The sequence below is a fragment of the Schistocerca americana genome, chromosome 4, assembly GCF_021461395.2.
Source record: "Schistocerca americana isolate TAMUIC-IGC-003095 chromosome 4, iqSchAmer2.1, whole genome shotgun sequence".
In the NCBI taxonomy this organism is placed as follows: Eukaryota; Metazoa; Arthropoda; class Insecta; order Orthoptera; family Acrididae; genus Schistocerca; species Schistocerca americana.
The window spans coordinates 766,378,700-766,401,853 of NC_060122.1; the positions used below are offsets into that span (position 1 = coordinate 766,378,700).

A 23,154-nucleotide genomic window follows, 5' to 3' on the forward strand; every position below is an offset into this window, starting at 1 on the left:
TCTTGCCTGACTTGGTGTAGTGAGTCTTGGACGCGATCTGTCGTCTGTTGCCATACCGCGGTTCACAAGCTGGTTAGACGTATATTCGTACTGTCTTTGGCCTACGCTTAATGGTTCCCTCAGTAAAATTACCTGCTGTTTGAAGGTTGTTGCAAATGTTTCCGCTTTGGTCAGTGGGTCTGCGGTTAGTCCCTGCGGGGTTTGGATTGGTTTTACTGGAGTTCGGTCGGTTCTTATAGTTTTAACTAATTTCCATTCATCTTTTGTCTGTAGTAGGAGGGTGGACATCTTCTCTTCCCACCTTTACGTACACCATTCCAATAATCTTCGCCTAAGTTGCTTTTCGAGCCTGTGTAGCTGTCGACGATAGGCCGAGTTCCTGGTTCGTTGCCACAGCTTCCGGGAGTGGTTCTTCCAAGTTCGCTGTTGTTCTGTGAGTGGTGAAAGTGGTTCGTTAGTAGGGTGTTCCGCAATATTCATCAGTGCTACCTGACATATGTGACCTTAAACTGGCCCTGCCTACACGCTAGGCTAGGTAGATTCTTTTCTAAGTTAGCTGATACCCTAACGTTACATCACTGAAAAGAAGCCAAAACAACAACTTACAGGGACAAAGGCATAGTAGGCACAACAGAACCTGGTCCACAGTCATTTGGACGTAACAGACCACGTGCAAAACGCCGGTAAGTGCTGTCTCCTGCCACCGCATCCTAGAAACTCTCAAGCGAGCCGCACTACGCCCCGGGCAGTGACATCTGTTTCTCTCCTATTTACAGCCTTCCTCCTTTCGCCCGTCTTGAAAATAATCACGTACTGAACATGCTGGTGCTGAGCTGAGAAGTGAGAAAGCGCGCTCGCAAGGCGCTTGGTCAGCTACGTAGCAACGAGCACGACCAGGCTGTTCCACCAGGAGATTATCCCGGCACTTCCGTGGCGTGGGTATTTAATCAGGGGCGACATACGCAACGACGTTCAGGGAGTGTTTATTTTTCACAAATATTTTGCAGTATAGGAAATACATTACGTGATTCTCTTGTTACAAATGATAACACTATAGATTGGTCGCGCGGAGTGGCCGCGCGGTTTGAGGCGCCATGTCACCGATTACCCGGCCTCTCCCGCCGGAGGTTCGAGTCCCCCTTCGGGCATGTGTGTGTGTTGCTCTTAGCATAAGTTACTTTAAGTATTAAGTCTAAGGACCGATGACCTCAGCAGTTTGGTCCTTTAGGAATTCACACACTCACTATAGATTGAAATACACTAAAATACGAACAAAAATCGTTTGACTGACAGAATTTGTGACTTACGTAATTACAGCAAATGTATCCTTCTTCAAATTTCCCTGTTACATCAATTACTAGCAGAAAATTTAGTTTCTTTTTCTCGAAAGAACGCATTTCCATACATGGAGATATTGTTTTATCTGAAGCAAATACTTTATTTCATCGACAGTTGGCCAGTTACACCATCTTGGCTATTATCTGGCGACATCATAGACGCTTTTTTTATAAGCTGTCGTTTGTCAGTGTGGAAATACAAAACATGTTGACAAATGGAACCATATAACAGTTCAGTGAGTTAGTGTTTGTTTTAAATAATAGAAAAAAACAGATGAGTAGGGTTCCCACTCAGAGAGTTCCGTAAAAACTTAATTATCTATATATAAATAGATCGTCCAACTCCGCCAAAGCCGGTCCCAAGCCCGGTTGAAAAAGGAGGAGGGGGAGGAGTAACAACCTCGTTAAAAAACCTTGGTTCACCTGGCCCGGGTGATAGTACCTCGTAAGGGTCCCTTGCCAGGGTAACGGTGAAGACCTCAACGGCAGTGAAGGCGGAGATGAAGATCATCGGAACGGCGGAACTGGCGGAAGAGGTGAAGATTAACCAACGGTCCAGAAGGCGGAAGAAGACACTATATGTCCCAACGGCTTTTGGAGCGGAAGAGTTATCTTCAATCAGCAGCGTCTGTACTTCAGAGAAGCGGCTGCGAAAGGCGTCTGTACTCCAGAGGAGCGGCCTGAATTAACTTCTTAGTGTAGCGAACTAAGTCTTAGTGGAAGGAGGTGTATACCTCTGGAAACAACAGCTTTAACCAAGTATCAGAAATGGAAGGTGCAATGAGAAAGTTTCCTCCCCGTGGTGGTAATACCACCGAAGCTGGGCATTCGGATCCGGGGGCCCAGCATCATTGCGCAACAGACCAGTCGGAGGGTCCTAGGATCCCTAACGCTAAACATAGGAACAGACATCAAACGTTCATAGGAACACTGAACGTGAACTCAATGCTGAGAACAGGTAAACAAAAAGAACTGACAAAACTAATGGATGAACACAAACTAAAAGTTCTGGCTATACAAGAAACAAGATACCCAGATGAGGATACAGTACAGGCAGACCAGTACAGGATTTATAAAGGGAAACCAGCACAGATAGTAAAGAATACAAAAGGTCTTCGGGTATATGGCACAGCATTTGTGATACATAACTCATTTTCTACTAAGGTACTAGAATTTAAATCTAAATCACCAAGAATATCATTGATAACATTCAGAAATAAAAATAAAAAGTACACACTTATAAATGCCCATGCACCAATAAATAAAGACAACCAACAAAATCCAGAGAAAGTGCAGACATTTTGGGAGGAACTGGAAGAAACAATAGGGAAGATCCCTGAGCAACACACTACAATTCTGTTAGGAGACTTTAATGCACAAATTGGAAGAAACGAATTATCAAAAAGCACAGGGAGGTTTACAGCACACACTAAAACTAACATGAATGGCCAGAGATTAGTAGAGTTTTGTGAGAAATTCAAATTGAACATTATGACAACCAAATTCCAGAAGAATCCCAAAAAACAAACAACATGGAAATCACCGAACAAATTACTTGGCGAGTTCCAGATTGATCACGTGGCAATAAGTTACGATAATTCAAGGGACATTCAAGATGTACAGGTGGTGAAAGGGGCCAACTTTGATTCTGACCATTATCTGACCAAAATTAAGATGAAATTAACACCAGAAAGAAGTCACAAGAGTGACGAAACAAAAATAGCCAAATACAGAGTACAGGACTTAATGCTCAATCAGCAAGTCTTAGACGACTACAAGGAAAAGACAGATATAATCAAAAGTCACAAATGGGAAGAAATTGCAACCTCAATACGAGACGCAGCAGAACAAACAATTTTACTAACCAAAAAGAAAAAGCATCCCTGGTGGAATGAGGTCTGTGAGAAAGCACTACAGAAAAGAGCCAGAACTTGGGAGAAATACAACTCAACCAAAAGGCCAACTGACTGGGAGCAGTTCAAAACGCAAAGACGTGAAACGACGAAAATCATTAAAAGTGAACGAAGGAAATATGACACACAACAAATACAGAAAATACAAGATGAATTTTCTAAGAATAATACACGCAATTTCTTTCAAACATTCAGAACTACAATAACAAGATATAAACCACCGACACTCTGCTTCAAAGATGAAAAAGGAAATCTGATCACCAGCGTGGAACAAAATTGCCAACACCTAGCGAACTACTTTGAAACGCTGCTAAGCTGCAAAAGACCTGATGAAACCTTGACATTTGAGAAGCCTAAGAATAAGCTACCAGACTCTGAACCACCTAATAAAGAAGAAATTAAAGAGATCTTGAAAGGATTGAAAAACAATAAAGCATCTGGTAAAGATTCGTTAGTCGCGGAACTACTGAAATACGCAGGAGAAAACTTAATAAATAATTTCGAGGCGCTGTTTGAAGAGATTTGGAATACAGAGAAGATTCCGGAGGAATGGAAGACAGCATTGATTCATCCGTTACATAAGAAGGGTGCCAAGACAAATGCAAATAACTACAGAGGTATCTCATTGTTATCAGTGGCCTATAAGATCCTATCCAAGGCACTACAAAACAGGATTGAAAATCAGGTAGAGAAAGAACTGGGTGAATATCAGGCTGGGTTTAGAAAAGGAAGATCATGCAGTGAACAGATATTCAGTCTACTCTCCATAATACAACTTCGCGCACGCACATCGAAAAATCTAGTAATTACATTCATAGACTTCAAAAAAGCATATGATTCTATTGATAGACCAACGCTGATTAACACATTAGAAGAATTTGGGATTGATGATAAAAGCAGAAGTCTAATCCAGGAAACCCTTACGGGAACAAAATCGCAAGTGAAGTTTTTGGGTAGATTGTCACAACCGTTTGTAATTGGAACAGGTGTTAGACAAGGGGATGGGCTCTGCCCGCTGTTGTTTAACATTGTCCTTGAAAAAGTGGTCAGGGAATGGAGAAAGAAGATGGCAGAAGCTGGAGTGAAAAATGGGATAACGTTAGGAAGAAATAAAACAAAAATTGAATGTCTGGCATTTGCTGATGACATGGCAATATTGACAGATGACATCGAAACAGCAAAGATTCAGATAGAAATGCTGCATGAGATCGCTGAGAAGACAGGTCTACAAATATCGTATGAAAAGACGGAACTGATGATACAGGACAAAACAGACCCAACACAGACATTGCAAACTAAATATGGAATAATTAAGAGAGTTCATAAATTTAAGTATCTAGGGGAATGGATTACACCGACAGGGTTACCAAATGTTTCACTACAGGAAAGAGCAATAAAGATGGAAACGGCATACCAGCTATGCCGAAATGTATACAATAAAAAGTCGATCTCCATCAATGCCAAGCTCAGGCACTACAATGCGGTAATAAAACCAGAAAGTTTGTATGCGATTGAATGCATCCCACTGAACAGAAAACGTCTGTTGGAGAAATTGGAAATAAAAGAGAGAAAAATACTGAGAAAGATCTTAGGACCTAAAAAGGATGGACAGGATTATAAATTGCGATCCAATAAAGAGTTATACGAGAAAATTGAAAAACTGACAACATCCTTTAAAAAGAGAAGACTGAGTTTCTATGGGCATGTCAAAAGAATGGCACCAGAAAGAACGGCAAAGAAAATCCTGGAATACATGGAAAGCAGAAAGACACAAATTAACTGGTTGAAAGAAGTAAAAGAAGACATTGCAGAAATGAACATTATACCAGAGACAGTTTACAACAGAATGGAATATAGGAATGCCATCAACAAAATACAGGGATTCAAAGACCGAACGCAATCAAAGAAGACGGGAACAACCTGGTCGCAAGAACGTAAAGAAGCCCACTCAGAAAAAATGAAGAAGTACTGGGAAGAACGCAAGAAAAAGCACAAGAAATGACTGATGCTTAGCGTAGTCCAAAGTTGACTGTAACGAATAATAATAATAATAATAAATAGATCGTCCACCCAGGAATTAAGGATCTCGATGATTTTTGTGAGTTATTGATATCGGTACTGGGAAGGTATCGCTTCCAGGAATCCCAACTCTTTCGAGAATGGTCCAATTTTAAGTTGAAATTTTTGTGTCATTTTGCATTTGCTGTTGTACTTTTCCATTTATGTCATCAATTTGGGAGTTATATTAACGTGCTATGCTAACCCGCCAGGGTAGCCGAGAGCGCTACTGCGCTTCTTCCTGGATTCGGGTAGGCGCGCCGGCCCCAGATCGAAACCTCCCGGCGGATTAACGACGTGGGCCGGTGTGCCAGCCAGCCTGAATGTGGTTTTTAGGCAGTTTTCCACATCCCGCTAGGTGAATACCGGGCTGGTCCCCACGTTCCGCCTCAGTTACACGCGTCGTAGACATCTGAAACATGTCCGCACTATTTCACGCTTTACAGTAGACGCAGACAGTTGGGGTACACTGGTTCCGTCCGTCCCTCCGGGGGGGGGGGGGGGGGAGGGGGGAAGGGGGAAGGGGGAGGTACGGGGTGGCGGCAGGAAGGGAATCTGGCCATCCCTAAAACTAACATTGCCAAATCCGTTGTAACCACGCCGACCCTGCGATTACTGTGGGACTATGGCGTAAGCGAAAGAAAGACAGAACGATTAAGTGCTATGCTAACTGGAAATTACAAATGTGTTGCCTTTGCTGCTCTCGTTCCTGTTGCGATTACTGGTAAGATTTGACGGCAGTCTGCACAGAAGGAAATGGTACAACCGGCCACAGACCTGTTCTGCTCTGTGAAACGCTTCAGCAGACATTTTATGGGATACCAGAACCTCATCCCAAACAATGGAAATGCAGTCCTGCATCAGTCACCACGATACTGTCCGACCCGGTAGCTGAGTGGTCAGCGCGACAGAATGTCAATTCCAAGGGTCCGGGTTAGATTCCCGGCTGGCTCGGAGATTTTCTCCGCTCCGGGACTGAGTGTTGTGTTGTCCTAATCATCATCATTTCATTCCCATCGACGCGCAACTCGCTGAAGTGGCGTCGTCTAATCTAAAGACTTGCACCCGGCGTACGGTTTACCCGACGGGAGGCCCTAGCCACACGACGACAACAACCACTATACTTTGTTTTGAAATATTGTAGATGGTGTACACGTCACAGGCATAGAGTGTCAGGGAAATTCTGAATGTAGAATGAAAACTGTGTAAAGGACCAGTGGTGTTATCGTCGGCGTGGTGTGGTAGTTTGGCAGCCTTGCGCCTATCACCGCTAGATCGGAAAGCATCGTTCCCAAAGCGGCAGGAGATTTCAGTTCATCGCTGCTCAGCGAATTAGAACGATACATTTATAAATTATATATACAAATCTTGCTTATGAATCACTCTACCTACTACTAAAAATCAGATCAAATTCACTACAGTAGTTCCTGAGATTTCTGATGGATTACGAATGCAGTGTACCTTTGTAACGGTAAAAAATATTTGTGTGTGATGTAATAACAAAATTAACAGTTTTCTGATTTTTTCCTTTACTAGTATTGTGAAACCTTACTCACTGCCATATTTTATGATTCTACAAAAACTGGAAATGCCCTATAGTTTATTATGAATGAGTTTGCGACTATCATAAAATTTTCATATCTACTAATTGCATTGACCTAGGAACTTAAACTTTTTACACCGCAAAGGGACCCTAAACATAAGTGACATACATTTCAACTTGATGTCTCTACCCATTCACGAGGAAAAAAGGTCTTAACATGTGGATAGACAGACAAAAAACACCAAAAATACACTCCTGGAAATTGAAATAAGAACACCGTGAATTCATTGTCCCAGGAAGGGGAAACTTTATTGACACATTCCTGGGGTCAGATACATCACATGATCACACTGACAGAACCACAGGCACATAGACACAGGCAACAGAGCATGCACAATGTCGGCACTAGTACAGTGTATATCCACCTTTCGCAGCAATGCAGGCTGCTATTCTCCCATGGAGACGATCGTAGAGATGCTGGATGTAGTCCTGTGGAACGGCTTGCCATGCCATTTCCACCTGGCGCCTCAGTTGGACCAGCGTTCGTGCTGGACGTGCAGACCGCGTGAGACGACGCTTCATCCAGTCCCAAACATGCTCAATGGGGGACAGATCCGGAGATCTTGCTGGCCAGGGTAGTTGACTTACACCTTCTAGAGCACGTTGGGTGGCACGGGACATGCGGACGTGCATTGTCCTGTTGGAACAGCAAGTTCCCTTGCCGGTCTAGGAATGGTAGAACGATGGGTTCGATGACGGTTTGGATGTACCGTGCACTATTCAGTGTCCCCTCGACGATCACCAGTGGTGTACGGCCAGTGTAGGAGATCGCTCCCCACACCATGATGCCGGGTGTTGGCCCTGTGTGCCTCGGTCGTATGCAGTCCTGATTGTGGCGCTCACCTGCACGGCGCCAAACACGCATACGACCATCATTGGCACCAAGGCAGAAGCGACTCTCATCGCTGAAGACGACACGTCTCCATTCGTCCCTCCATTCACGCCTGTCGCGACACCACTGGAGGCGGGCTGGACGATGTTGGGGCGTGAGCGGAAGACGGCCTAACGGTGTGCGGGACACGTAGCCCAGCTTCATGGAGACGGTTGCGAATGGTCCTCGCCGATACCCCAGGAGCAACAGTGTCCCTAATTTGCTGGGAAGTGGCGGTGCGGTCCCCTACGGCACTGCGTAGGATCCTACGGTCTTGGCGTGCATCCGTGCGTCGCTGCGGTCCGGTCCCAGGTCGATGGGCACGTGCACCTTCCGCCGACTACTGACGAAAACATCGATGTACTGTGGAGACCTCACGCCCCACGTGTTGAGCAATTCGGCGGTACGTCCACCCGGCCTCCCGCATGCCCACTATACGCCCTCGCTCAAAGTCCGTCAACTGCACATACGGTTCACGTCCACGCTGTCGCGGCATGCTACCAGTGTTAAAGACTGCGATGGAGCTCCGTATGCCACGGCAAACTGGCTGACACTGACGGCGGCGGTGCACAAATGCTGCGCAGCTAGCGCCATTCGACGGCCAACACCGCGGTTCCTGGTGTGTCCGCTGTGCCGTGCGTGTGATCATTGCTCGCAGTGTCCGGAGCAAGTATGGTGGGTCTGACACACCGGTGTCAATGTGTTCTTTTTTCCATTTCCAGGAGTGTATTTTTATGGGATATAATTTCAGATTAACAATTTTCGGATTTTTTCTTGTATTTACACAGCGAAACCTTGCTACTGGCTAAATTTCATGATCCTACATCAAAGTGAAGTACAATAAAGGTTTTGATGAATGAGTTTGCGAATGTCAAAATATGTAACCTAAATGGCCGTATCCTTTGACTGCAATGGCCTAGAAGCTTAATTTTTACACCTTGGTATTCGGCATAAATTTCAGCTTGACACTTCTATCCACTCCCTAGAAAACGGGGTCTTAACAGGCAGGCGGACGCACCAAGGGACAATAAACAGATATTACATGCGTTCCGTTAATACCTATTGAGGTAGCGACTTTAAAAAGGCCACTTCCCGTTTATTGTCAGATATAATCCAGTAAAACTCATTTCGCACAGGGTCTTGTGCAAAACATCTTTCTAACGTGGAAAATGAATATTTGATATTTGCAGCAAAAGGAATTTCTTTTAATATTGGCACGTTTTTTTATCGATATGAAAGTCCTCATCGTTTGTCAAAAGATCGACTTTTCGAAACTTTCTATAATGTCACGATCGCTATTTTAATGGTGGTTTTTAATATATTATTATTTTTTATTTTTATTATTTTGTTTTGAAATTATTATTTAATTTTATATTATTCTGGCTTTGGCTAACTGAACCTTCAATTAAATCAATAGAAACTACGTACTTGAAAAATCATGTAAAAACATTTTTTTAAATATTAAAATTGGAATTTAAATACCACCATCATGATTCATATCTTTCTTTTTAGCTAGGCACCTCTACCGGGATTGTCTGTTGGCGCATATAATTTTGGGACATGATATACGCCTAAAAACTATCAGATTTTGTTTTGTGAAAAGTGAAACTTTAGATGCAGGTTCTATTCTGAAGACAAACCAAACTTATTGCACTGATTGGTGCCGTTAAGACGTGATCATTCACTAACAGACATCCCCATACAAACCAAGCCACATTTAACTATCGAATTCATGAAAAAAGCTGAGGAAAAAAGGTATGATTAGTCGTAATAACAAATACAATGATATCAAACAGTTATTATTATGCAAAATAAGCACAAATAACAAAACCTCTACATAATGTTGGACAAGCAATAATTTGTTGACCGTACCAGACAATGGCTGACTAGGACGAGAGAGAGCAAAATGTTGCCGGTCTTTGTTCACTTAAAATTACACAGATAATAGAATTACAGAGATATTAATTTCATTGTAATCGCAGTGTCTATTAAGCATCGATAAAATCGTCTCAGTGCTGCTGCGCGAAAACACAGTCACGAAATCCGCTAACACTTGTTGGGGGAACATTTCAATTCCTGGCAACATCCTTTACATTCTTCCTCGGTGATTCCAGTAACCATGTCGTTTATTTTGGCGTTCCCTTTAGAAGTGACCTATCGTTCCAGCTCTCTGATAATGAATCCTCATACCTCCCCATATGGAAGGCTGAGCCATCTTCTGTGCTAATGAAATAGCGCACTCGCTGATTACAGCTAAGTCACTAATTAAGTTAACCAACTAAGTTAAGTGTGTGAGGAAATTTCTGGTAAAGATATGAAGTTCAGGGAAAAATGTAAGAGTATTTGTGTATGCTAAGTATTTATACACCAATCCTTGATTTAAGTACCAACATACTTATCGTTTCCAAAGTAAAGTTTGGAAGGTAGGAGACGAGGTACTGGCAGAAGTAAAGCTGTGAGTACCGGGCGTGAGTCGTGCATCGGTAGCTCAGATGGTAGAGTACTTGCCCGCGAAAGGCAAAGGTCCCGAGTTCGAGTCTCGGTCGGGCACACAGTTTTAATCTGCCAGGAAGTTTCATACTTATCGTTGTTAATACAAATGCATTTTATTCTTAAGACAGACGCAATAAGAGCGTTGTTTGGGTACTCTTATCTCCATAGGAGGATAAGAGTATGCACTCAGCTTGCTTTTGAAATTCTTCAATATTGATGACAGAGAAAGGTCTAACACTTTCATAAACGGCACAATATTCAAGCTAACATTCTTTACGCTTATCACCCTGCATCCACGCGTCTGGGCAAATGCAGTTTATCGAGATATGTTTTCTGAGGAACTATGACTCACCAACGTTAATGATACTGCACTCACATAGTCAGTTCATACGTATGATTTCAGAAATCTGCACAGAGCGTTGATGCCACATCAAATATAACGACGTTGACAAATTTGATGTTGCTGAACACAGCCTGATAAACAGACGATTATTTTGATAAACAGAAATCTTATCCCATACATCTACCTACAGGAATTCTGTCGTCAAAGAAACCGTTGAGATCAGAATGTTCAGCAACATCTTTAGACGTGATAGCACCCAGCATTTCATGCTGGAAGGATACAGAAATAAAATAATATAATATCGAAGAAATAATTGAATCAACATTGCTAGTAATAGTCCTCCGTTACAGATATCAACATAATTTCGGACAGTATATGGAGGACCCGTGACTTCATAACGTTTCCATAAAAAAAATTCTGCCAACAAAATAAAGTACCATACGACCTATTCGCTATGATGAATGGCAGCTTTCTGTAAATGCGAAAAAATGTAGGCTAATGCAGATGAATAGGAAAAATAACCGTGTAAAGTTCGAATAATTGTTGGTGTACTGCTTGTCGCAGTCAGGAAGAGTAAATAACGTTGCAAAGCTACGAACTGGTATGGTCACGTTAAGGTCGGTAATAGGGAAGGCAAATAGTAGACTTCGGTTTATTTCGAGAACTTTAGGGAAATGTAGCTCATCTATGGAGGAGATGACGAATAGAGCCATTCTTGAGTAATGTTCGAGTGAGGAATTCGTATCAGATCGGATTAAAGGAAGACAGCGAAGCAATTCAGAAGTGTGCTGCTAGATTTGTTACTGTTAGCTTCGATCAATAAGCGAGTGTTGCGGAGATGCTTCGTTATTTCAAACGGGAATCTCTGGAGGGAAGCCGACGTTCTTTTCGAGAAACGCTGTTGAGAAATGAATAGTTCATTCCTGTTAGCTGCTTATAGTGTATTATTCTATCGTATTACAAGCTTATTTCGCGTTATTGCCAGTTTCTTGTACAACCTGCAATAATTACACAATGTACACACGTCATCAATTAGATGGTAGTTTACAAAGGTATACTTATGTTAAGTTTTTCGTTTATATACTGCATCTGTGACTGGTCACTGTTTTCTTAGTGTCTGATATTACAAATAATTATGTTTTTCATAAGATTTGACAGTTGGTTCTATTTTGACAGCTTATTAATTTGATACAGTTTTACTTACATTACGTTGTTATAACGTATTTAGCTATATACTGGATTTCTATGCGCTCCTAATTTTCTTGCTGTCTTATATTTTGAATGATTACGTATTTTTTGTAATATTTGACAGCTGCTTCTACATTGACAGCCTTACAGCTTGATCCAGAGATGCTGTTTGTGCACACTGTTTAAACATACAACGTCTCTGGATCAAGCTGTAAGGTTGTCAATATAGAAACGGCTGTCGAACATTGCAAAAAATACATAATTTTTCACAATATAAGACAGCCAGAAAATAGCGACGAGACAGAGTTGCAGTATGTACATACATTATGAACAACTTAACGTAAGTACACTTTTGTACATATTCTATGTAAACTACCATCTACTTGACGACATGTATGCTATGTATAATGACTGTACGTTGTACTAGAAAATGGCATAACGCCGAAACAAGCATAGAGTACGAACGAATAATAAACTCTAACCAACTTACAGGAATTAACAATTCATTAAAATATCATACTGTGACCCATATTACGCTGCAGGCTCTACGATGCCGAAACTATTGAGAAAATTTAGAGAATGTGTCTTTGCGGCTGACTGCAGAACGATTCTTCGGCGGCCAACATACATTTCACTTAAAGACCGCGGAGAGAAACGCAGGTATATTGATAGTCGCTTTTCCCTCGCTCCACCTGCGAGTGAAACAGGAAGGGGAAGTAGAGGAAATCATCGAATAAATCCGCATAACATTTATCCTAGACTTCGGACTTAATTCGCTTACCGCGAATTCCTTGGCATCAGCTGTACTGGGTAGAGCTCTAATACCCAATAGTGACATAATGAAACGCCGGCCGAAGTGGCCGTACGGTTAAAGGCGCTGCAGTCTAGAACCGCAAGACCGCTACGGTCGCAGGTTCGAATCCTGCCTCGGGCATGGATGTTTGTGATGTCCTTAGGTTAGTTAGGTTTAACTAGTTCTAAGTTCCAGGGGACTAATGACCGCAGCAGTTGAGTCCCATAGTGCTCAGAGCCATTTGAACCATTTGACATAATGAAAATTTGTGCCGGACCGGGAATCGAAACCGCATTTCCGGCTCATCGCGGTCGGTCGCCTTAACCACTTCGGCTCCCCGGACCGATGCAAACTTCCGTATGTCACACCGTCTACGTCCTTTTATCGTAGTCCATTAAATTCATCATTTAACTCTCACAACATTACTTGGATTCCCGCAACAGGGAGAATGAGCCAACGAGGACTCGAGACCAATGCTGTTATCATCGCATGCCCTTCTATTCTGACTGAACGGGCACTGTTGAAGATAAAGGAAATTCGGGTTCGACTCCCTGTCCGGCAAAAAAGTTCACTATTTGGTAATAGAAAGCTACCTAATACAGCTGATGCCAAAGATACCGCATTCAACGAATTAATTTCGAAGTATTTCGTACAGTTGTGAATCGTCAACAGTGTCTGTTCTATCAGACATACATGCGCAAATTTATCCAAGAGACAGTTTAAAAAATAACGAAACAGTACTAGTAGCGTCTGGAAAGTAAGATGATAATGCATCAACTGCAGCTATAGTTGTAAAACTACCGTAGACTACCATAAGTAAGTGTAGACTGCGGTAGTTTTCCTAGTAGGTTTGATCACTTAAGGTCGTATCCACTTTACCTGTACGTTGGATGTGTTACATACCTAGGGTGTTACCTCATAACGATAGCTTTCTTTACGTACGCGATCAGTATACTACTAGATTCCCCTAGGAACCGAAAGCGGTGAACAGGCTACAAACTGAATAAGGATATATAAACAATTCATTTTTTTTCTTTTACGTAGTTATCCTCCTGTCTTTTACTTAAGAATATCACTGACCTCAATTTGCAGTAGGATTTTGGAGCATATACTGTACTCGAACATTATGAATCACCTTGAAGAAAATGACATATTGATACATAACCAACACGTATTCATAAAGTATCGTTCTTGTGCAACAGAGCTAGCTCTTTATTCCCATGAAGTAATTAGTGCTGTCGACAAGGGATTTCAGATCGATTCCATATTCCTAGATTTCCAGAAGCCTTTTGATACCTTTCCTCACAAGCGACTATTAATCAAATTGCTTGCATATGGAGTATCGTCTCAGTTGTGTGACTGGTTCGTGATTTCCTCTCAGAGAGGTCACAGTTCGTAGTGATACATGGTAAGTCATCCAGTAGAACAGAAGTGATATCTGGCGTTCCGCAAGGTAGTGTCATAGGCCCTTTCGAATAAACACCTAGGAACTACAATTACGAGCAACTTAAATTGGAAAGGCCACATAGAAAATATTGTGAGGAAGGCGAAACAAAGACTGCGCTTTGTTGGCAGAACACTTAGAAGATGCGACAAACCCACTAAAGAGACAGCCTACATTACACTTGTCCGTCCTCTGCTGGAATATTGCTGCGCGGTATGGGATCCTTACCAGGTAGGATTGACGGAGGACATCGAAAAAGTGCAAAGAAGGGCAGCTCGCTTCGTGTTATCGCGCAATAGGGGAGAGAGTGCCACTGATACGATACGCGAGTTGGGGTGGCAGTCACTGGAACAAAGGTGGATTTCTTTGCGGCGAGATCTATTTACGAAATTTCAGTCACCAACTTTCTCTTCCGAATGCGAAAATATTTTGTTGACACCCGCCAACGTAGAGAGAAATGATCATAATAATAAAATAAGAGAAATCAGATATCGAACGGAAAGATTTAGGTGTTCCTTTTTCGCACGCGTCATCCGAGAGTGGAATGGTAGAGAAGTAGTATGAAAATGGTTCGATGAACCCTCTGCCAGGCACTTAAGTGTGAATTGCAGGGTAACCATGTAGATGTAGATGTAGATGTAAACAGTATTTATAGCAAAACTGAAGTTGTCGATGTTTAATTCAGATTTTATTCGAAAAACTCTTGATTGTTAACGTGAAACAGAGGAAAGTTGTAGTAAAAATAATTGAAAACAATACAGATTTATCATACGGCGCTAGAAAACGCAATTACTTAAACATAAATACAATATACAAAAATGCAAAACGAAAATATATCAAACTTCGCTACAAAACTTCGTCGAATTTATATAAAAGCTTTCGTATCTATGGACATTATCGAGATAATCTGACTTTGATCATGATAAAGAACGTTCTATTGAGCACAAAATAACAACAATAATCATATATTTTTTATGTTTGTGCATGTAAATTGTAGTTGCAGAAAAAGTAAATGTTTTGGCTACTTAAAAGCGCAGAAGTTACACGATCGACTAATTTTTATTACTTATGAAATGCAGTGTATATTCTGTAAGAGTATAAAATGAACAATGAACGAACAACGAATTATGTGCAGCTCTAATTATGTGCAAAACAAACAAACAAACAAAAAAGACAAAGAGAAGTTGTCGGCTCCCAGCTCCTGTCTTACACATTCATTTATGTTTCTTTCCCTACCATTTCTACCAGTACTAATGGTAATCACCGAGCGAGGTGGCGCAGTGGTTAGCACACTGGACTCGCATTCGGGAGGACGACGGTTCAATCCCGTCTCCGGCCATCCTGATTTAGGTTTTCCGTGATTTCCCTAAATCGTTTCAGGCAAATGCCGGGATGGTTCCTTTGAAAGGGCACGGCCGATTTCCTTCCCAATCCTTCCCTAACCCGAGCTTGCGCTCCGTCTCTAATGACCTCGTTGTCGACGAGACGTTAAACACTACCCACCACCACCACTAATGGTAATCCTTGCATTTACCACATTATTAGATCATTTGTGTAGTGTAGCAAAACTGGTGAACCGTAGTTTTGGTAGAACGCAACTCTAGTTGCGGCAACAGAAACTGCTGGGAGCGTGGAGACTGGTACTCACAAACGTCGCGAGCCGCATGTCTTGTGGTGAGGCGTGCGTACTGCGTGGCTGCTGCGAGGCGTGTGCGCAGGCCGGCGCGTGGCCCATCTTTATAGCCGCTCCGCCCCCGCCCGCCTCCACCCCCACGGGGCGTCAGCCGGCGCCTCTCGCCGCCCGCCTTTTTGCAGGCCGCTCACCGCCCGACAACAATACGAGAGGAGAGCAGAGGAGAGCACGGCCGAGAGCGCGTGTTTTTCGGAGCGCGGCGCGCGGCGAGAGTGGCCATCGCCGGCTCGGATGTCCGCGGGCTGCCGGTCGCTGTGCAATGCGATGCTTCTAGCGGAGCACCGGGTTACCCACTTGTCTGGTCACTTTGTGGCGGTGATTCACAAAGTGCAGCGATAGGCAACTCGCAGTACGAAAGGAACACCGCGTAATACAGGGTCTTTCAAAAACATTCATCAGATCTCGTGAGAAAGCACTTACTATATGAATTCCTTCACCAAAGAAGACGAAGTAAATATTCCAGAATACCAATCAAGAAAAACTGCCAAGATGAGGAACATAGAAGTAAATATCCTCGGTGTAACAAAGCAGCTTAAATCACTTAATAAAGGCAAGGCCTCCGGTCCAGATTGTATACCAGTCAGGTTCCTCTCAGAGTACGCTGATAAAATAGCTCCATACTTAGCAATTATATACAGCCACTCGCTCACAGAAAGATACGTACCTAAAGACTGGAAAATTGCTCAAGTCACACCAATACCCAAAAAGGGAAGTAGAAAAAAAATGCTTCAAATGGCTCTGAGCACTATGGGGCTTAACAGCTGAGGTCGTCAGTCCCCTAGAACTTAGAACTACTTAAACCTAACTAACCTAAGGACATCACACACATCCATGCCCGATGCAGGATTCGAACCTGCGACCGCAGCGGTGGCGCGGTTCCAGACTGAAGCGCCTAGAACCGCTCGGCCACTCCGGCCGGCAGGGAAGTAGAAGTAATCCGCTGAATTACAGACCTATATCACTGACGTCGATTTGCAGTAGGGTTTTAAAACATATACTGTATTCGAACATTATGAAGTATCCCGAAGAAAACGATTTATTGACATATAGTGAGCACGGTTTCAGAAAATACCGTTCTTGGGAAACACAACTAGCTCTTTATACTCTGAAGTAATATGCGCTATCGACAGGGGATGTCAAATTGATTCCATATTTTTAGATTTCCAGAAGGCTTTCGACACAGTTCCTCACAAGCGTCTTCTAATCAAACTGCGTGCCTACGAAGTATCGCCTCAGTTGTGTGACTGGATTCGTGATTTCCTGTCAGAAAGGTCACAGTTCGTAGTAATGGACGGAAAGTCATCAAGTAAAACAGAAGTAATATCCGGCGTTCCCCAAGGAAGTGTTATAGGTCCTCTATTGTTCCTGATCTATATTAACGACATAGGAGACAATTTGAGTAGCCGTCTTAGACTGTTTGCAGATGATGCTGTCGTTTACCGTCTTGTAAAGTCATCAGATGATAAAAACGACTTGCAAAATGATTTAAATAAGATATCTGCATGGTGCGAAAAGTGGCAATTGACCCTGAATAAAGAAAAGTGCGAAGTTATTCACATGAGTACTAAAAGAAATCCGCTAAATTTCGATTACACGATAAGTCACACAAAGCTGAGAGTTGTAAATTCAACTAAATACTTAGGGATTAAAGTTACAAATAACGTAAATTGGAACGATCACATAGATAATATTGTGGGTAGAGCGAACCGAAGACTGCGATTCATTGGCAGAACACTTAGAAGGTGCAACAGGTCTACCAAAGAGACTGCTTACACTACGCTTGTCCGCCCTATTCTGGAGTACTGCTGTGCGGTGTGGGATCCGCATCAGGTGGGACTGACGGATGACATCGAAAAAGTACAAAGAAGGGCAGTTCGTTTTGTACCATCGCGAAATAGGGGAGATAGTGCCACAGACATGATACGTGAATTGGAGTGGCAATCATTAACAAAGGCGTTTTTTGTTGCGACGGGATCTTCTCATGAAATTTCAATCACCAGGTTTCTCCTTCGATTGCGAAAACATTCTGTTGGCACCCACCTACATAGGGAGAAATGATCATCACGATAAAATAAGAGAAGTCAGGGCTCGCACGGAAAAATTTACGTGCTCGTGTTTCCCACGTACCGTTCGAGAGTGGAACGGTAGAGAGACAGCATGGAGGTTGTTCATTGAACCCTCTGCCAGGCACTTTATTGTGAATAGCAGAGTAATCACGTAGATGTAGATGTAGAAGACAAAATGTGATGTACGTCTTAACCTTTTACCTTGGCTCAAGTTATAAGTCTCGAAGAAAATAGACACCAGCAGCCGTAATTTTATTAATTATTTTATTTAGTTACCAGTTTCGGTGCCTCATTGGCACCATCTTGAGGCCCCTACACATGTAGCTAGATAAGTCATCTAAATGTCTGTGGTATTATCTTCTCCATAGACGGGAACCTTTTACACCTCTGACAGTTGACAGTTATCGTTAGACGGAGAAGTCTGCTGTACCCAGTTGGACGTTGTAGTCCCTGTAATAGCACAGACGTTTGGATGACACACCTAGCTACGTGTACACGGGATGAATATGGTGCCAACGAGGCATCGAAACTGGTTGCGTAATAAAATTATGGCTGTTGGTATCTGTTTTCTTTAAATCTTCGACCAGCCGCATTTTATTTACAGAAGATGGAATTACAGAAACAAGTTATAAGTTTCCATTTCATGTGTCTCTGGTACGGCTAGCCAGCTTCTTTTTATTATCATTTATTTATTTACTTATTTTTGTTCTTGGGGAGCAAAGACCATATTTCAAATGGCAGTTACAGAAGGGTCATATTAACACAATTGCGATTTCCACAGTAGAACAACAAAAAGAAGTCGATGTACAAACATATGTTCTTAATGTAAAATAAACACTATTGGTGGTATAACTATAACACAGAAAATGCTGTACCATACTTACTTAGGTCAGTTACAAACTGTGGCTGGTAAAGCTCAGAAATGGCAGTCCCATCACCCTGCAAAGGACCCGCACCACATTCAGTACTCAGTCTAGCCTCGGAAACAGGACGAATTACTTGAATACGACATGGGCAACAAATAGGAACAAGAGAAAATGGTTTAATGGTGCTTGGAAAGTTGCCACCTGCTCTTAAGGAAGTCGAATTAGCGAAACAGTTGAAAGGAAAGGAAACAGATTTTGCGGCAGTTATAGAAACAAAGAAAATCCATCTGGAACTATAAATGTTGACGAGTATATTATGATCTACAGCGGAGTAAAGCAAGAACAAAAAGCAAGTAAAGCTGGTGCCATCTACATTCGTAGAAAGTGGGAGGATAAAATACTGGACTATGGATACGTAAATGAACCAATTGTACTACTTAGAATTAAAGGTCCAAGAGGCATCCTAAGAACTATAGCAACTTATGCCCCAGAAGAAGGAAAAATTGACGCGGCCAAGGCCTTTTACAAACCGTTACATGTGATCTTAAAGAGAAACAAAAAACATAGATTTCACTTATCGGAGATCTCAATGCTATAATTAGAAATTTCCAATTCCAAAAAAAGAAGGGACATTTGGAGAAAACGTATGTTATGAAAACGGAAAAATACTCAGAGATTTTGCTACCTTTAATCATTTAAAAATTACAAATACTTTCTTTAGAAAGAAAGACATACACAAATTTACCTGGTAGCAACAGGATATTGATCTATTATAGAATACATAACAATAAATTAGGGATACCCTGGACAGGTTAGAGATACCGCAGTTCATCGAGAAGTGGATACTGCATCAGATCACATCTTAATGGTGTCAGTAATTGACTTCTATGCAAAACCAAAGAAAACAATCAATCGAAAGGAATATAAACTTCTTAAAGTTTATACTTTACAAGATTGCTCCATATCCAATCTCTATCAAAAGCGGATGACAAAACATTAGCAAATTTAGAAACGGTAAACCACTTGGAAAAATAATGGAAAAATTTAAAACAGCGGTATTGAACAGACATAACGAGTTTCTGGAGAAGAAAAGGAAATACAGAAAACGTATATTAGTAACGATTTCAACGCGGGAGATGGAAAAAGCAATTAAAGAAAAATAAGAAATTTTCAAGACCTACGTAGACAATCCCACTAATAATAAGTATAATGAATACAAAGAGAAGAGAAATAACGCGAAATGCATAACTCAGAAAGCACACATAGAATCAAGGGAACACTTCATTATTAACATAGAGCATGATTTGCATGGCAGAGAAACTATCGCTTATAAAGTGATGAAATCACTCAACAGACAAGAAAAATGATCGTATATGTGTTGATAATATGGGAGAGAACGAATGGTTCGCTTATTATAAAAAATAATGGAAGGATGATACTTTAATTCAGAGATTACCTAAACTAAGCCGGCCGAAGTGGCCGTGCGGTTAAAGGCGCTGCAGTCTGGAACCGCAAGACCGCTACGGTCGCAGGTTCGAATCCTGCCTCGGGCATGGATGTTTGTGATGTCCTTAGGTTAGTTAGGTTTAACTAGTTCTAAGTTCTAGGGGACTAATGACCTCAGCAGTTGAGTCCCATAGTGCTCAGAGCCATTTTTTGAACCTAAACTAAACAACACGAAAGGCCTGGACGATATTGATATGAGAGAACTGACGAAAGCTCTAAAAGCTACAAAAATAGAAAAGCCACTGGTTTAGATGGTATTAATATGGAACTGTGGCATTATGGAGGGTTATTCCTGTATCTAAGACTTAGTCACATATTTAATCAGTGTTGGAGAAATAAGAAGATACCTAAAGACTGGCTGAGAGGCAAAGTAATATCTATCTTTAAGAGGGGGATAAAAATAAATTTAGTAGCTATCGAGGCACAAGCCTCCTGGATTCAGGCTATAAATTTATGCCAAAATCCTGAATGCAAGACGTAAAAATATCATTGAAAAATTAATGTCTGAAGAACAATCAGGTTTTAGAAAAGGGCGGTCAACTGTTGAGAATGTATTTACACTGCAACAAGTTATAGAAAGTAGACGAGAGTTCAACAGAGAAACGCATCTCACTTTTGTGGATTTTAAGAAAACTTTCGAAAATGTAAATAGAGAAGTGCTGTCGAATTTCATTTCTGAACGAGGTTATCCACCTCACCTCATAAACGCTATTAAGACCCTATACACAAACATCAGAATTGTTAGATATATGGGAAATTTAACAATAAAGCCGATGAACACAAACAAATATTGTATTTCTCCAACACTCTTCAATACATATGTAGATGAAGTCATCAGTAAATGGAGAATGTTGAACATAAGTGGAGTTCTTTTAGATCGTGACACTAGATTATGCTTTGCAGAAGATAGCCTCAAATTACAGCCTAACATTGTCGGTACATAAAACCAAAGTGATGACTTTTCAGGGCAGACAATCAGGAAGATCTAAAACAGTCTTGAATAATAAAGTCTTGGAGCAAGTAAAACATTTTATGTATTTAGGCTGCATCATCAGTTACGAATATAACCAAGACGTGGACCAAAAAATTGAATAAATTTACTTCCATATGTGGAACCATCATTCAAATTTTGCAGAGTAAAAGAATGGCAGTACCAACCCTTACTTACTAATTAGATTAAAAATCGGTAGTGTCTTACTTCAATATGGAACTTGAAACTTTCAGCACAGGGCAGGAGCATGTAGAGGAACTATGGCTCAAGTTTAAAATAATAGTTGACTTTGCACTGGATAGGTATGTGTCCAGTAGAACAGTTCATAATGGGAGGGGCCCTCCGTGGTATACAGTCACTGTAAAGAAACTGCTAAGGAAACAGAGATTACTGCATAACAGGTGCAAAACGAATTGTAGAGCAATAGATAGAGAAGTACTCAATGAAACGCGTTTGGCTGTCAAGAGAGCAATGCGTGATTTCTACAGTGACTACCATAGCAGAATATTGTCAAATGATATTTCTCAAAATCCAAAGACATTCTGGCCATATGAAGACAAGCGCGGAAAAACGGGCTAACCCTCAAATGTAAAAGCTTGGAGATAAGTGTTGCCGTCTCTTGCTGGGTACGGGAACTATCAAAATTGACATCAATGTCACCCCTAAATATCACATTAGGATATTTAAGGGTGAGACCAATGTCAGTGTTCATAGTTCCCGTTGCCAGCAACAGATGGCAACACTGCTCCTAGCGAATAAGACAGGAACTGAAATTGAGGGTAACAAAGTAAAGCTGAATTGCTTAACTCTGTTTTCAAATGTTCTTTTACATAGGAAAACCCAGGATAACTGCCCCCAATTTAATCGTTGTAGCGCTGAAACTATGAATGAAATAAATATTGGTGTCAATGGTGTTGAGAGATAGCTGAAATCGTCAAAATTGAACAAAGTTCCAGGGTCCGATGGAATCCCTGTCAGTTTCTATACTGAATTTTGACTAAGTTAGCCCCTCTTTTAACTACAATCTATCGTAGGTGCCTCGAACAAAACACTGTGCCCAATTCTTGGGAAAAAAGGTCACACCCGTCCACAAGAAGGGTAGTAGAAGTGATCCACAAAACTACTGTCCAATATCCTTGACATCGATTTGTTGTAGAATCTTAGAACATATTCTGAGTTCGAACGTAATGAGATATCTCGAACAGAATGACCTCCTCAATGCCAACCAGCATGGATTCCGCAAACATTGATCATATGAAACCCAGCTCGCACGTTTCTTACATGACACACTGATAGCTTTGAATCAAGGCAGTCTGATAGATGCTGTATTTCTTGATTTCCGAAAAGCATTTAACTCAGTACCACACCAACGTTTAGTGTCAAAAGTACGATCATACGGCGTTTCATGTGAAATTTGCGACTGGACTGAGGACTTTTTGGTAGGGAGAATGCCGCATGTTATCTTGGATGGAGAGTTATTATCAGATGTAATAGTAACTTAAGGTGTCCCCAGGGAAGTGTGTTGGGACCCCTGTTGTTCATGTTGTTTATCAGTGACCTTACAGACAATGTTAATAATAACCTCAGACTTCCTGCAGATCATGGAGTTATCTATGATGAAGTACTGTCTGAAAGAAGGTACTTAAGTATTAGGTCAGATCTTGATAAGATCTCAAAGTGGTGCAGAGATTGGCAACTTGCTTTAAATGTTCAGAAATGTAGAATTGTGCACTACACAAAAAGGAAAAAACCTAATATTCTATCACTGTTATATCAATGAGTCACATTTGGGATCGTAACACTTTGTAGGGATATGAACTGGAGTGATCACATAGGTTAAGTCGTGGATAAAGCGGTTTATTGGTAGAACGCTGAGGAACTGCAATCAGTCTATAAAGGAGATTGCTTACCAATCACTTGAGCTACCGGTTCTAGAATATTGCTCAAGTGTATGGGACCCGTACCAAGTAGGAGTAACAGGAGATATTG

The 23,154-nt window shown here is 41.6% G+C and overlaps 1 protein-coding gene across 1 annotated transcript in view; it reads right to left on the reverse strand.

Moving 5' to 3' along the window:
• LOC124613200 (glycine-rich protein DOT1-like) overlaps positions 1-15,741 on the reverse strand; it is a 59,891-nt gene extending 44,150 nt beyond the window's left edge. The window contains exon 1 of the mRNA XM_047141862.1: positions 15,692-15,741. Coding sequence (XP_046997818.1) covers positions 15,692-15,709 — 18 coding nt within the window. The 5' untranslated portion in view covers positions 15,710-15,741. The remainder of the gene's footprint in view (positions 1-15,691) is intronic.
• Between the last annotated feature and the right edge of the window lie 7,413 nt (positions 15,742-23,154).